Source organism: Coffea arabica, chromosome 5e (assembly GCF_036785885.1).
Source record: "Coffea arabica cultivar ET-39 chromosome 5e, Coffea Arabica ET-39 HiFi, whole genome shotgun sequence".
Taxonomy (NCBI): domain Eukaryota; kingdom Viridiplantae; phylum Streptophyta; class Magnoliopsida; order Gentianales; family Rubiaceae; genus Coffea; species Coffea arabica.
This window is the reverse complement of record NC_092318.1, coordinates 31,881,199-31,897,389: the sequence shown is the minus strand read 5'-3', so window position 1 is coordinate 31,897,389 and position 16,191 is coordinate 31,881,199. Positions and strand designations below refer to the sequence as shown.

At 33.9% G+C, this 16,191-nt stretch overlaps 2 protein-coding genes across 2 annotated transcripts; both read right to left on the bottom strand.

The window, feature by feature from the left end:
* Window positions 1-1,031: 1,031 nt before the first annotated feature.
* LOC140006951 (uncharacterized) lies at window positions 1,032-1,646 on the bottom strand. The gene has a single exon (XM_072049626.1). The coding sequence runs from the start codon at window positions 1,644-1,646 to the stop codon at window positions 1,032-1,034; it is 615 nt and encodes a 204-aa protein (XP_071905727.1).
* Window positions 1,647-11,759: 10,113 nt separating this feature from the next.
* LOC113688063 (uncharacterized) lies at window positions 11,760-15,452 on the bottom strand. The gene is made up of 3 exons (XM_027205693.2): window positions 15,216-15,452; window positions 14,812-14,957; window positions 11,760-14,680 (listed from the first exon to the last, which is right to left on the bottom strand). Exons 2-3 carry the CDS (start codon window positions 14,834-14,836, stop codon window positions 12,006-12,008), a joined length of 2,700 nt encoding a protein of 899 aa, XP_027061494.1. The 5' UTR covers window positions 14,837-14,957; window positions 15,216-15,452; the 3' UTR covers window positions 11,760-12,005.
* Between the last annotated feature and the right edge of the window lie 739 nt (window positions 15,453-16,191).

The window sequence follows — 16,191 nt, the reverse complement described above, 5'->3', positions numbered from 1 at the left end:
ATCCCACTCGCATTATTCGTGACTTCTTCAAAGGATCGTTATTGGGCTTCACAATTAATGTGATTGGTACCACTCAACCTTTGAAGAGAAATTTCCCCCAATACCCCTAGGTCTAGGGTTTGCATTCATGTAGTGCATCCAAATGTAATAAATTCTTTGGTTAAAACAAGAAAATCTTTGATTAAATCATGCAACTAGCCTTGGCTAGGTCAAAGGGGTGCCTTGGATTTTATCCTTGCCTTCCCCTTTGTCAAATGTGACTCCCGAACCTTTTTCTTTGGTTTACGTAGACTAGGAGTCGTTTAAAAAGGGTTTCTCACTACTTTTTCCTATTTTTTTTTTAAAAAATACATTTTTTAGGTGACTTGGTACACCTTAACTCATTACCAAGTGGCGACTCCGTATTTAGTTTTAAAAACCCTTTTTAAACTATAATTTTGGGTCAAATCGTCGCATTCTCAAACCCCCATTTAGACCCATTTTTCTTTTAAATCACAATTCATTTTTCAATCACAAATTGAGTAATTAAAAAATACATTTTTAAATCATTTATTCATTTTATCAAAAAATGGGGCGCGACAGTAACAATGAGTGACGGAATGAAAAGAATGCCGAAAAGCAAACAATTCATCCAGCTCTCGTTGCAATCCCTATGGGAACCTACTAACCCCCTTAACCATTTGGACCAGAAGTAAAGAGTCCGATTCCAAGTGCAAGCAACAGAAACCTCTCGTAACACACAGCTTAACTCCGAATAACAAAGCTTTCAATTCTGAATGTAAACTCGATGTCTCACCCCAATAACCCACGGAACCTAACAAGAATATTCCCGCACTATTCCTCAACACCCCCCCACCTCCACTCCTTTCCGGATTACCCTGAGAATAACCATTGGTGTTCAGTTTCAATAATGTCGAGATCGGAGGGATCCACCTAACTAAAGTGACCTTAGTCGGCGTCTTCCAACCTACTAACGAAGTGTAAAATCTTGGCCACGAGTATCGCCCCACTCCCATGTCCTTGAAATGCACCTAGAGAATATCACAGAGATCCGAAAGAACAAAGCCATGTACCTGCATGGCCGATAGCACCTTCCCTTCCCACACCGCCACATTTCTAGCTTTCCAAAGGTGCCAGCAAATCAGCGATGGCAACACCTGATAGACCAATCTAAGCCACTTGTTCTTAGCCGGCCGCAACCACCATTGAATGACTGCATGTTTTACCATTGATGGAGTGGCAAAGTCCCCAATCTCGACTTGAAATGACTCCCAAACCTGCCGCGGGACATCACCAGCACAAAATATATGATCAATTGAATCCACCCCTGGATTTTCACAGCAAGTACAGCGTGATGGCCCGCACACACCCCACCGCTGCAACACCTCCATCACCGACAGTCGACCAGACGACATCCTCATCATAAAAAATGAGATTTTTGCTGGCAAAGCTGTTAGCCAGATATTAGATGAAAATATGGAAATATTGGAGACCTTGCGAACCAAATTATACACAGAAGAAATGGAAAAAGAGCCAGAGATATCCAAATCCCACACCATCCTATCGGGCTGCTTAGAGTAAACATCAGGAGGGGTTATCTGTAGAATCATAGGGACAATACTTTCCGGAAGCCACTGAAGAAGCATTGGAATGTTCCAGTGCCCATTCAAGACAAAGTCCGCCACTGTCTCCAAAAATCTCGACCCGTTGACACAAAGACTTGTATCTTGTTCTTTTCCATATATTATTACTTAATCTCTTCTGATAATGTCTTCCAATATCACGCGATGCGATTTACTGGGGATCTTTCTAAAAATCCTTTTGACTCTTCATATGATAATTTATTTATAGAAATAGCTAATCTTAATCCAATTTTACATTTATCTATCACTTCTTCTATATTTTTTACACAGTTTAAATCTAAAATGTTCCAAAAGGAAATATAACTTCAGGTGTGATCCTATCTAAGTGTATAACCTTCATTGTCTAAAGGGATAATTGTAGAAACCTCCCCTGAGATTTCTGACATTTGCACTGACCTCCCCTATCAATTTTGAAATTGCATTAACCTCCCCTAGAAAAAGTTGGAACTAATTTAAAAGGTAAAAGTGTGTGAAATTACTAGAGTACCCCTATTGGATTTGACTTTACTAGATGAAAGGTTTGAGTACTTTCATCAAAACCAACGTTTAATTTGTTAAACAAATTAAACTAATCAAACTATTTCTGCATAGTTAAATTAATTAACTAATTAACTAATTAACTAATTATCTAATTAACTAATTTCTATTTTATCTAATTAACTAATTATCTAATTAATTAATTATCTAATTAACTAATTAACGAAGCAAACTATTTCTTCATAGTTAAACTAATAACTAATTATCTAATTGTTAATAGTTATTAACTAATCAAACTATTTCTGCATAGTTAGACTAATTAACTATTAACTAATTATCTAATTAACTATTAACTAATTAACTAATTAATTAATTAACTAATTTCTATTTATCTAATTAACTAATTAAATAATTATCTAATTAACTAAAGCTGTTGTCTGTCCGAAACTAACAAACTATTTGCATGTTAAACTAATTAACTGCTTAACTAACTAACTAACTAATTATCTAATTAATTAATTAACTAATTTTTGTTTATCTAATTAACTAAAGCTGTTGTCTATCCGAAACTAATAAATTATTTGCATGTTAAACTAATTAACTAATTAACTGCTTAACTAATTAACTAACTAATTATCTAATTAATTAATTAACTAATTAGCTAATTTCTATTTATCTAATTTACTAATTATCTAATTAACTAATTAACTAAAACTGTTGTTTGTCTGAAACTAACAAACTATTTGCATGTTAAACTAATTAACTAATTAACTAATTAACTGATTAACAGACTATTTGCATGTTAAACTATATGCAGTACGCATTACCTATTTAAAGTATCGGCTCTTTATGGGGATTTTACTTTCAAACATTTAATTTATGATAAAAATATCAATATTTGTAAGTAAAATTCAAAAAGTGTTACAAAAAATATCAATATTCTTACTTTCAAATATTTAATATATGGCCCTATGCCCCTCCCTTTTTGTAAGAATATTACTGTAATACTTTTTGAAAGTAAGAATATTAAATATTTGAAAAAAGGGAGGGGCATAGGGCCATATATTAAATATTTGAAAGTAAGAATATTGATATTTTTTGTAACACTTTTTGAATTTTACTTACAAACATTGATGTTTTTATCATAAATTAAATGTTTGAAAATAAAATACCCATAAAGAGCCGATACTTTAAATAAGTAATGCATACTGCATATAGTTTAACATGCAAATAGTCTGTTAATCAGTTAGTTAGTTAATTAGTTAATTAGTTAAGCAGTTAATTAGTTTAACATGCAAATAGTTTGTTAGTTTCAGACAGACAACAGCTTTAGTTAATTAGATAATTAGTTAATTAGTAAATTAGATAAATAGAAATTAGTTAATTAGTTAATTAATTAATTAGATAATTAGTTAATAGTTAATTAGTTAATAGTTAATTAGCTTAACTATTAACTAATTAGATAATTAGTTAAGCAATTGTCAAGCAAATAATAATTGTCAAGCAAGATGAGGGCAAAATTGGAAGAAATGTTTTATCTCACTTCTACAAATAATTTTTTAATGGGACATCAAGCTGTCAGGGAGGTTTCTGCAACAAATTGTTACTGTTCAGGGGAGGTGAATGCAATTTCTAAACCTAGAGGGGAGGTCAGTGCAAATGTCAGAAATCTCAGGGGAGGTTTCTGCAATTATCCCTTGTCTAAATAGTCTTTTTGTTTTGCTATATTCATTAATGATGAAATGAAAGACTTTTCTAAACCAAGTTCACGCCTAGCATATGAAGAGGCAGGTCTACTGGATGAAGGTATATCAGTTATATTTGGGTTTATTTCTAGTTTCATATACAATTTTATATTTATCGTCAAATTATTAAGTTTATTACCTATATTTTCTATTTCAGAATCTGAGAGATAAATAAAGTTATTTTCAGACTCACTCATTTTATTTTAGTAATATGCTTTGTTAGGTATTCTATAGCGGTCATATTTTTTTTCAGTAATTTTTTTCTGAATTTATTTTCTCTAGTTTTTCTTTAATTTTTTTGAATTCCTTTCTTTAAATCTTATATATGTATAACATTGTTTTTGTATTACAAATAGGTCTTTCTCTATTTTTAAATTTTCAAGTTCTATTATTTTGTAGTTACCCAAATTCATGTGTGCGTTCTTACTAAATGTAAATTTCGATTTGAAACAATCTTTTCTAAGTTTCTTTTTTCAATATCTAATAATATATTTAATGCTTCTAATTTATTTCTTCAGAGGAATATTTAACAGTAAGTTGTCTTACCTTTTCAATATCTAATAATATATTTAATGCTTCTAATATTATTTCTTCAAAGGAATATTTAACAGTAAGTTGTCTTACCTTATTTATTTTAGCATTAGCTGCTAGATCTTTACTAATAAAATTTTGACATTCTTGGAAATATGTTATTCTTTCATAAGAATTCATGGTGGATTTAAATGAGTTTCTCTATAATGATTAGTAAAGCTTTATTTAGTTCTGCATATTTATTAGTTATTAAATATTTTCATGTTCAGCATCTCTTAAGGTCTTATATCAATCATGGCAGGTAACTGGATTATAATTATACAAAGTGACATAAACCCACCTTTCTTAATAATATGTAATTCTTTCATTTAATTATTTTAATTAATATGCGAATTCTTTAATAAGAAATAACATCGAATCACAACATTTTAAAGAGATGGATAGTGCCAATCAAAATCGTCAAATTCTATTCCATTATCAAAAATATCTAATAGGTATTGGGTTTGCATCAAATTTTTCATCAGAAATACAATCACCATTATTATTTAAGGGAATATGTAGATCATTTTTGGGAATTGTGGGATCATTTAGGGCACCGCTACAGAGAATGAAGACAAAGAATTTTTTGTGGGACTTCAGTTTGGTTTTGAAGAAGAGCTCTTTGGTCTGTTGGAACTCATTGAGAATTTTGTGAAGAAGATGGAGCAAGATTAATATGTTTGTCTTTTAGTCCGTTAAGATATGTTGAACCTTTTGTGAGTTTTGACCCGTTGAGATCCATTGAGTCTTTTGCATCCTGGTTCGTTGGTGGCTCGTTAGGGTCTATTAGGATTTTGGTAGTTCGTTGAGATCCGTTGGGACTTTTTATGGAGAAGGTGAAGCTTGTTTGCCATTTGTTTGCTATTTGTCGATATTAGATACACGCCAAGATGGGTGATTTGTTGAATTTGTCTTTTTATCCCACATCAAAAATTTTATAAAGAAATATCTCCTCTTGATGATTATAAATATAGTAGATTTAAATAAATTTAATTGTGCTAAAGGTACCGGTCCAAGTACCGTATACACCAATTCAAGAGAGTTTTAAAGGACCCACAGCCCAATTAGAGAGGAGTTGGTTAGGTATCAAACCAAAAGAACAAGTCATGAGCTTGGAGCCATTCAACATTTAATGCTAATTAGGCTCTTTTGTATTTTCAGTTTTAGGTACCTTTTGAGTTTAAAAATTATTTCCTAAATTTTGTATTCTCTCTTTTGTACTCTCTTTTTATTCTTCTGTTATTGTCATTATTGAATTGCCGAGAACTCTATTATTCTCATTGGTCAATTTCCTGGGACTAGACCGAACAGATAGTTTTTTTGATAGTCCGTCTGGGCAGCGGTGGCATTGGTTTTGTAATCTTCAATCCCTGCGAACAGGTAATTCATAAGTTATCCAAGAAGATTTTAGTGGATTCTCCAGTCCATGCGGAAGCTTTAGCTTGCTTGGAATTAGTTGTCTGGGCAAGGAGGCTTTGTTGTAATTCCCTTGTCAGAACTAACTGTATATTGTTCCTATCCTTCATAAAATACAGCTCCATTAAAGTTCAGTTTCAGCATGGCTAAACCTGGAGCATGCCATCAAATCTGCAACAATTTGCTAAGATTTGCTGCAGTGATGCTTCACCAGCCCCACTAGCTTAATTCTTCAGGTAAATTAATTCCAAAAAGCACCTGTTGCAAAGGATCCTTAATCTGACCACCATGGACCCGAGCATTCCTAATGGATTCGATTTTATCTAAAGTTAATTAAGGAACAGAGATGCAACTAAAAAGATAGCAAACTAGAAAATAGAATAGCTAAATAAAATTAACAGGCATTAAATTTGTCTAAAGAGATCAATTTCAGAGTTAATATTTAGAATAATGGATTAAAAATTTATCCAAAACATAATAGGTGGGGTTCATCCTTCTGTTCTGTGTTCTTTCCAAAGCTTATATATCACAAATTCCCTTATTATGATCATGTCTGCTGCTGCAAAATAGAATAACGAATAAAAAAAATTCAAAAACTAATGATGTGTACAAGTACAACGGTAGCTGATCTAATTTAGAAGTATAAATTTCAATAGGTACTGCTTAACAACATGATAAATTCTCACCTACTTATCTTCAATCCTTGGAACTTAACAAATTGATTAATTTTTTAAACTCCAGCACCAGCTTTTAACACAACTGACATTCATAATTAGCATTAATTTCTGCAAAAACAAATTACAGTCATCTAGAGCAAAACAGTTCTCTACATAACAGATGTCTGTTGTCTTTGATGCTACTGATGCTCTTTAAGAAAATTAATACAATGAAATTTGACCACCATCTTGGCAAGAAAAGCAAACAACGGTAAGAAACTTCTCTATGCTCCAGCAAGCTGAATTAGAACGAAGACCTTTTCTGTAGCAAATTTGGCAATTAAAGCCCCTGTTATCTTAGAATATGGACATGTATGGTGAGTTATATCAGGTTTTTCCCTTCCTTTCCCCTCGTTTTGTGTCTAAACATCAATTACATGTTAAATAAATAACAGGAAAAGATAAAAGAAAAGAAAATCAGCACACTCAAAGTCATAAGTTTATGGGAAAATGTACAACCTGATTAAGTGCCTTCAAATTTACATTTTTTTTGTTAGAAGGCCAAAAAAAAAAGAAGGGAAAGAACAGACAAAATCTGATAAATTATGGAGTCTTTTAAATAGAATCTCCCATCCTATAAAAAAAAATCAAGCCCACTGAGGCATAAAACAAAAGTAAGTGTAGATATACCTCTTGCTGTATAATTTGAATTGTAAAATTTCTCAATTGATCTCTATCCAGCTACAACTTCAAGTCTAATTTGTGCAGTAGATTACACTGCAAGTACCATCTACCTCTCAATCTCATTTGTACATCCTGGTCATAAACTCAAACATGCAAACCAATAAGAACCCAAACCATACTTGCTATTTTCTTTTTCAATGGGAAATACTTATTTAAATGATAAAAGACTCTAAGGCCTTGTTTGATAACTCAATTCAGCACTCACACTTAATGGAATTCAAATCTTAATATGTTCAGATGCGTTTGATAATCAAAATTAAAACATTTGAATTATTTAAGTGATACTGAATTTTCTAGGCAAAACTTGCTCCCAAAAATAAGTGATAGGCTATTCATTTATCACTTATTGTGATACACACTCAAATATATCAGATTTAGTACCTAAAATTTCAATAACGTAATAGATTCAAACTTTAGATTTCAGTTTTCAGTTTTATCAAACATACTTTAAAGATAAAGATATGCATAAGTACAACCACTATCTAGCAAAAGAAAATGTAATGTCAAATTGGAACATAAGTGCCTATGAAGTCACATGAGCGACACCCAAGAACCCAACCATTCTCTAGCAGCTCATTCCACTTATACTACAATCAAACTCAAAAGTCATTTTATCAGCTTCAAGTATACATAAGAACAACCACTGCCTAGCAAAAGAAAATGTAATGTCAAATTGGAACACAAGTACCTATGAAGTCACATGAGCGACACCCAAGAGGACAACCATATTCCACTTTATATTACAATCAAACTCAAAGTCATCTTATCAGCTTCAAGTATCATACCTTCCTTGCCAGTTCTCTGTGTTGAGGCAAAAACAAGAGCAACAGAAAAGAAATAAAACACTAAATACAAGATAAAGTAAGCAAGTAACATTACATACAACCAAAGAAAACCTGTTAAACTAAACTGAAGAGACGGTTAAGGAAAAAAGCATAAAACAGTTTCTTCATTTATCTTTCCTTTGCCAGAAACAAGGTGTACATTTAAACAATCCTATTAGCTTTCACTATTCCTTTAGCAAATTCAAATTGGAACAAATTAAAGAAGATCAACGATGCAGTTATTGAGTTGACTCCTCATAATTCCAACCTATTTTGGAATATATTTGTTTAACTATGCAAAATACAGCTAGGGAGTAAAACCACCTTAAAATGCATTAAACATTTACCATACTAAAAAGGGTGCAAACTCTAAATCCTACAAACAAGTCGGGAACAAACTCATGGAATGAAGTAATATTGTGCTGTATTGCACAAGGGCCAATATGATCTTTTCACCAGAAATCCTTCAAATATAAACAAAACCCATCAAGTAAAATTAGTCATCCAAGACGAAATCTTCAAACTTGAACTTACAACACTGGAATTTCAAACTAATAACAAAACTATAAGGGACAAAAAAATCTCAAATCCACATTTGCACCTTTCATTATTTTTGCTTAAATAAAAACCTTGTTTGGGATGTTAAGCTATCACTTCTTTTTTATCACCATTTTTTTTTAGTTTCAGAGTAAGATATAAAACTCACGCGAGAAGAAACCTTCTGACATGTATCAATAATGGCTTGAGTGCTTAAAGTCAAGGAAAAATCTGGGAAAAAAAAACTACGGGTAAAACATACAACAAGAAAATAATAAGAAATTATGGTACAAAATGTTTACCTTTACATGATTTCTCCACCCTAAATTAGAAAAAATTAAATAACCAATAGCTGAATACATATTTTTCAACAATAAATTCTAAGAAAAACCACAAAAAAAAGAACAAAAGGAAGGCGAAATCAGTTTAAAAGGCAAAAAAAAAAAAAATCAGATCATTCCACATCTTAGATTAGAAGAAGACGAAAGCTTCTCTCTTCCGTGGTTAAACAGCCAAAAAAGAAAAGATAAAATCATCAATAAAAATATAATATATGAGTGTGCATATATATATATATATATTAAACATCAGCAAAAGGATAAAAAAAATACCATGATTGTATTTACAAATTATTCAGATCGGATGATGGAGATGGATTAGTCATCTTCCTAATTCAGCTTAAGCAGCTTTTCCTCTGTTCTTCAAGAGAGAGTCGGAGTGGGTACAAGTATCTCTAGGAAAAAACTTCTTCGTTTGTTGATTAGGTAGATTGGTTAGAAGAAGATCAGATTCAAGGGGGTAAAAGAAATTAGGAAGAAGAAGAACTAAAGAAGAAGAGAAGAAAATGATGCGACTGATTTTTGGGAGGAGAGAGAGACAGATTTTGATGTCTTGAGGCCAGAACCCAGTAAATTCTCACCAAATACCTAAAAATCTGGAAACACGTTATTTGGTAAGAATGCCAAAAAAAATAAGATGCATGAGTGGCACATGAGAGACGACTATCCTTTTGCAACCCCATTCCCACTTTATACTACATTTTTAAAGACTTTCCTCCTAAGCTGTTGATATATAAATGCTTTGACAAGACCACACAGCTTTTGAACAGTCATAAATTCAGTAGTCTCTCATCTCCATTTGACAGAGTCATCTGCTTCTGACCTTACCTTCAAACTTACCAAAGTATCTGATAAAGCATAAACAATCTTATTGCAACTTAGAAAACTCTACATCTAATTGGCTTTCACAAGCATCCAATCATTCACTACCATGACTTCATAATTTTATAAGCAAAACCTTCACAATATTACTTGTTAATTTTTTGTAATACTGAAACAACCATCCCTTTTCCTGTCAAACTTGAGCAAACTTTATTGAAGAGCAGATGTCAATTCCCCACTGTCTAGACTGTAGTATTCTTCTTTCAAATTATAATTACTCATCGAGTCTTTTAAGTGATTCTTGGCATAAAGTTTTCAGTAGATACCGCACAAAGTTTCTCATTACCTGTCAATGTCTTTGAAAATCTGTCACACACAAAAACGCAATTAATTAGATCTCTTCAAAGTATACATTACAAAAAAAAAGGTACAAATGTTGGCATCTATTCTTTTCCTTGCTCTCCTCTCAGGACACACTAAACAAATGTTTCTCACATTCAAATTTATCCATTGAAATGCAAAATTCAATATGACAGTGCAATCAAGAACAAGCAACACGATTTACTTGAAGGAAAAGAATGAAAGCTTACCTATGTTTTCTTAAGAGTACTTTGGCCATTGACAACAAGAGGATACACCCAGAATGCTGTGATTACTCAGGAGCAAAGAACATGACTACTCCCTCAACCACCTATTAGTCAACATTGTGTCCATGGAAAACTGTAAATAATTTTCTATCATGGTCCTATATTAAAATCTTCAGCTTTTGTAATTAAACAAGGGACCTCCTGAGGAAGTTCACAAAAGTCACATGGAAATGTGGACTTGAAAGCCAAGGTGTTGTCAAGTACCTGATAGTGTATGGATCAAAAGAGTAAATGTGGATATGAATCATTAACAAATCTAAGTCCATGACATTCATTTGTAGAGAGACATGATCAATCAACAAACATTTCTTTTAAACTTTAACTGCAGTGAAAGTTTAAAAAAGAGAACTGGTGCAACACCCAGTTTACTTCACCAAATTCTTTTGGCACTATTATGTAAATGCAATAACATGAAAATAATTATTCATGTCCCTATGAAGTGGACCAAATCTTGAATGGAATAGCAATGTGAGAAAGTCAAACTAAGTCACCAAATTATTTTGGTGACGTTGTGCAGTACCATGAGCTATACCATGATCTAAGAGTCAAATACATGTTATTAGAAATTATAAGCAGTTGGATAACAGTTGAGATTCCAGTTCTCTGAGATTAGAAGGGGATTTCAGGATACAATAATGAAAGCTTGGCAGGAATGGCTGGAATATGAGAATGTCGGAAGGAATGTAACGAGGAGGAGCCCTAATGAATCAATAGACCAAAGTGAGGATCAGATTCCCCGAGGTATGGACAGAGATATGATTGACATTGACTTAGCTACACACTCAAGTTCCAAATTTGAATCACTTGGGTTTGGAGTGGTAGATATGGACTGGAGGAAACACGTCAAGGCTAGTTGGGCAATCAATGAAAGGAAAAGTGGGAACAGCATCCAAGATGAGACCGAAGGACTGAAACTATCTATAATTAAAGCTATTGAAGCAGGATGGCATAGGATTCACATCAAACATGCTCTAGCAAACAACTAGTTCACAACTAAAAGCCAAGAGGAGTCAAGATGCTAACCTGACTTCCATGCTCGAGGACATCAATATGCTCAGTTCTTTGATTCACTTCTGTTCCTTCTCTTTTGCTCCTAATAGGAAATAGTATAGCTAATAGATTAGCAGATTATGTTTTAAACATTAACCAAGATGAGGAATGGTTTAATACCTTCCAGCTGTGAATATGGCAGTTTGATCTTTTTGTGGCATTTGCTCCACTAACTCCACACTTTTGTAGCCTTGTTTACAGTAATGAAAATTGACTTTTGATCCCAAAAAAAAAAAAAACAGTTGAATGAACACTAGAAGAAGACTAATTAAACAAGCAACACAATGCCATAAAATGAAGTCAGAAATTGCAATTGATGAGGGAAAAAGACAAAAGGAAGAGGAAAGTTAGAGGATAGGCTCAAAACCAGTTTATGTAGTTAACTGTGTGATTCTATCCCCAATTTAGACCTATATTGCTGTGCCCTAAACTATTAAAATAATGCGTCCAGATAGCCCACCTATTCAAAGAAATAAACACGTAAAAACTGCACATCAGATTGTGATCAGTCGCTAATAACAGCAACCAATCCATTGTTACAATGATCTAGATGCATGCTGTGCCTTTGCTGTTTCCCGCAGAATAGCACCCACGATTGCTGCCTGCTCAAGACACTCAGCCTTATGCAGAGAGTCCATAAGAACAATACATGTTTTTGTGTATATGTTGCAACCTCTTAACCTAGTCTCTTCAAATAGTTGGTAAGCTTCCAATGCCCTATTTGAAATGCTTAACCCTTCTATCATAGTATTATAACAGGCTGAATCAGGTACACCTCCATTTGCCTTGAACCTTTCAAAGAGTTTATCAGCTTCTAGTATATTTCCGGCCTTTGCAAGCCCAGATATCATAGTGGTATAAGTAATCAGTTTGGGTTTTAGACCTTGCTTCTGCATTTCCTGCCAAAAAACAAAGGCTTTATTGAATTTTTGCACCCTACAAAGCCCATTTATGAGAATGCTGTAAGTTATTGAGTCTGGACTGCAATTCAAGTTTTTCATTGAATTAAAGCAGACAAGAGCTTCATCTACTTCTTCAGCCTTCACGAGAGCATCAATCAAGCAGTTCCAAGTATAAGTGTTCGGCGTCAAGCCTTTTTGCATCAATTCTTCCATAATCAGATATGCTTCATCAATTCTACCCACCTTCCCGAACCCATCTACAAGGCTACTGTAAACCACCACATTTAACTCCACACCTTTGGATTTTGCTTCTTCAAAAAGCATGTAAGCTTCATCAAGCCTGTCAATCTTTGCAAGCCCATCAATAACACTACCATAAGTGACAACAGTAGGTTCATGACCCTTCACCTTCATTTCCTCCAGCAGTTGATAAGCTTTATTGACCTTTCCTGATTTACAGAATCCATCAATTACCGTGTTATAAGCAAGGGTGTCAAGAATACACCCTCTTTCCTTCATTGTATAAAATAACTCGTATGTTTCGCGTGCAAAGCCTGCTTTTATAAGACCATGAATCAGAATAGAATAACTCCGCACATCTGGAGTAAAACCCAGATTCTTAATTTCCTGAAACAAAGCTCTGCCTTTCTCTGTCTCACCAGCTTTGAAAACACAATCCATATAGGTGTTAAGGAGCAAAAGATCAGGGCCAACACCTCCAGAAACCATTTCTTTGTAAATCTTGTGCCCATCTTCCTTCCTTCCAGACCTGAAAAAGTTCTTAATCAAGGATGTATAAACAACAGCATCAGGAGCCTGATCAGAATCTAACATCTGCTCATATAACCTGTATGCATCATCTACCCTGCCATGCCTACCCAAGCCATCTATAAGAGAGCAAAATGTCCTTGTATCTGGCATACAAAGTTTGTGGTCCATTTCTTCAAAAATAAAACAAGCTTCATCAAGTTTCTGAGCTTTACACAAACGGTCAATCATTATATTCACAGTCAATACATTGGGAAACAAGCCTGAAGATTTCATGGCATCTCGAACATCTAAAGCAGCTCTGTACTGTCCTTCCCTGCAAAGCATGTCAATGATGATATTATAAGTTGTGCGATTAGGTGCTGCATCTTTTTTCATCTCCTCAAAGATCCTTAATGCGTCATCAACTTTTCCCTTCTTCCCAAGGCAGGTTAGAAGAGAATTGTATGAAATTACACTTGGTATGGATCCCTTTAACCTTTGCCTTTCAAGTAACCTATATGCTTCATCAAACTTTCCAGCAGATCCATATCCCATGATCATAGTGCTATAAGCATATGCGCATGGTACTGCCCTATTCTGCTCCATCTGTTCAAACAGGTGCACAGCTTCATCCAGTCTGTTACCCTTGCAGAGAACACCAATCATACTCGTATATGTAACTTCATCAGGTACGAATCCATTAGCTTGCATCTCATGAAAAAACTTCCAAGCCATATCCACCTTACCCACCTTGCCAAAGCAGTTTATACACACATTATAGAGAACAATGTCTGCATCCAATGAGTTGCTTTTCATCTCCTCCAAAAGCGAGAGAGCAGCATCAACTCGACCTTCCCTGGCAAATACTCGTATAAGAGTCGTAAATAAATGAACGCTCACTTCATAACCTAATTCTTGCATCTGAAGAAAGAGTGCCCGCATAAGATCAGGTTCATTAACAGTACATAGGGCACCAATCAGGGTAGTGTAAGCTGAAAATGCAGGGCGAAACTTTAACTTCCTCATTGTCTGAATACAATCAAATGCTCCCCTTAATTTTCGAGTCTTGACATAGCTATCTATTAGCTGAATACAGGTACTGTTGGATGGGCCATACCCAGCAAGACCCATCTCTTCCAAAATTTGTTCCACATGATCAAACCTCTTACTCTTCACGATTACCATGAGAAGCCTATTGTATGCCTCCGGACAATGCGCTTCGTCAGTTTTCTTCTCAACCCACCGAAAATAGTTTAGTGCTTGTTCAACATCTTTCAGCCTCCTTAAGACTCCAATAACTAGTTCTGAATGACGTTTTTCATCATACGTAGATAAAGCATTTTCAACTGAAGGCCCCCAAGATCCACTCTCCAGGATCTGGCACACCCTGTCCGCTTCTTGCCATATACCCTCTGATTTTCCCAAATATTCTTGGTTAACCCCATTTCCAAAAGAAGCTGATCCACCATCCTGATTGCAAGGTCCATTACTTGAAAATGACAAGCTCCTGTAAGAGGCAATCACACGAAAGCATCTTGAGGCAGACTGAAACATTAATCCTGCGGTACCAATTATGATCAGTGAGCTACCAGAAACAAACTTAGAGTTCCAGTAAATCAACAAACTCATGATTAAAGAAATAGAAAGAACGGGAAAACATTCAGGAATTAAATGAATTCAACCAGCATACCTAGGTTCGCAAAAAGTGCCATCATTCTTGCACTTTTGAGCTTTAAATAAAATCTCTGCAAAATAATCAATGCACTGAATTTCTCTTTTAACCATGCTTCAAAAATTCATCATCGAAACTTGGCAGGCCATTCTGATAACGATACCCTACAAGTCGGAGACTCCAAAATCGGTGACTGAGGACAATTCAGGAAGAATCAAATGAGTAAAACATGCAGCCTAATTGTCTAAGTCGACCAATTTCAACTCAGGATCAAATCAAAAAACATTTCTACTTTACTAAAAGATTAATGGAAAGACTATGACAATCCGCCAAGAACATCCCAAGAACATTGATAAATTTGAAGTCTATTGGATAAAATCATCAGAGTAAGAAAAGTACAGCAAAAACAATAAGAAACTAACCTGCATACAAAATCTCTAGCTGAAACTTGTCTCCTTCAAGACCCTTAAAAGAGCAGCAGGTAGAAAAAGAGGGTGAATGAGAAGCACGAGTATAGCTTGCATAAGGAAGAAGAAGAACGCGAAGGGCTACTGAGAATGCTTCAGGGAAGGAGAAGGTTACCAGGGGAATTACGAAAGAAAAAGAGTAGTGGTGGTACTAAACTGGGGTGGCTCGACTATATCGGAGTTTAATGTCTTGTTCTTTAGGCCCGACATGAGATGGGCTTTGATAGGCCGAACTAAAATCAATGGGCATTGGTACTACTTGTTTTAAGCGCTATGTAGATTCTGGGAATAAAACTAAAATGTCCCCTTGCAAGGTGTAATATTGAATGTTTATCTAAAGGACTAAAAATATACTATAACGTATTATCAAATATCTTATCTTACTATAAGATAAGTAGAGGTCCAAATTTACTGTAGCAATTCCCCTTATTGACATGTGGTATTATGGGTGAATTTTGAGTTTTCTTTTTTGCTTTCTATATGGATTTGGTATTGTCTTGTGGAGTTGGCATTACTTTAGATGTGTTCAATAACCCAAATTAGATTGCATTTAGCATATCTTTATAAGGTTGAATTATTTTGAGTAGACTTTTCAATATCTACATTTTGAACAGATATAATTCAATTAGAATTTATATTTATTACTATTCACATTAACATTTCAACTTATATTTGACAAATTAACTTAAGATTTAATTATTTCTATTCGAGTTTTCAACCTTATCATTTAAAATATATTTGTCAAAATAAGTTATCATATAAAGTTAATGTAAAGCAAAAGATTATTAATGTAAAGCAAAATTGATTCTATCCTATTATAAAGAACAAGATTATTATTTCTACTCAATGCAATGTACATTTATCTGTATCAATTTTATTTTGATTTGTTAATGTCTAAAATTTTTGGTAACACTTGACTTTATGTTTATTC

What these genes read in the sequence shown, in the direction of transcription:
- LOC140006951 (XM_072049626.1), bottom strand. Translation starts at nt 1,646, where the DNA reads ATGCTTCTTCAGTGGCTTCCGGAAAGTATTGTCCCTATGATTCTACAG.
- LOC113688063 (XM_027205693.2), bottom strand. Translation starts at nt 14,836, where the DNA reads ATGATGGCACTTTTTGCGAACCTAG. An exon ending in GGCACTTTTTGCGAACCTAG is followed by an intron (nt 14,681 to 14,811) that starts GTATGCTGGTTG and finishes TTGGTACCGCAG; the next exon opens with GATTAATGTTTCAGTCTGCC.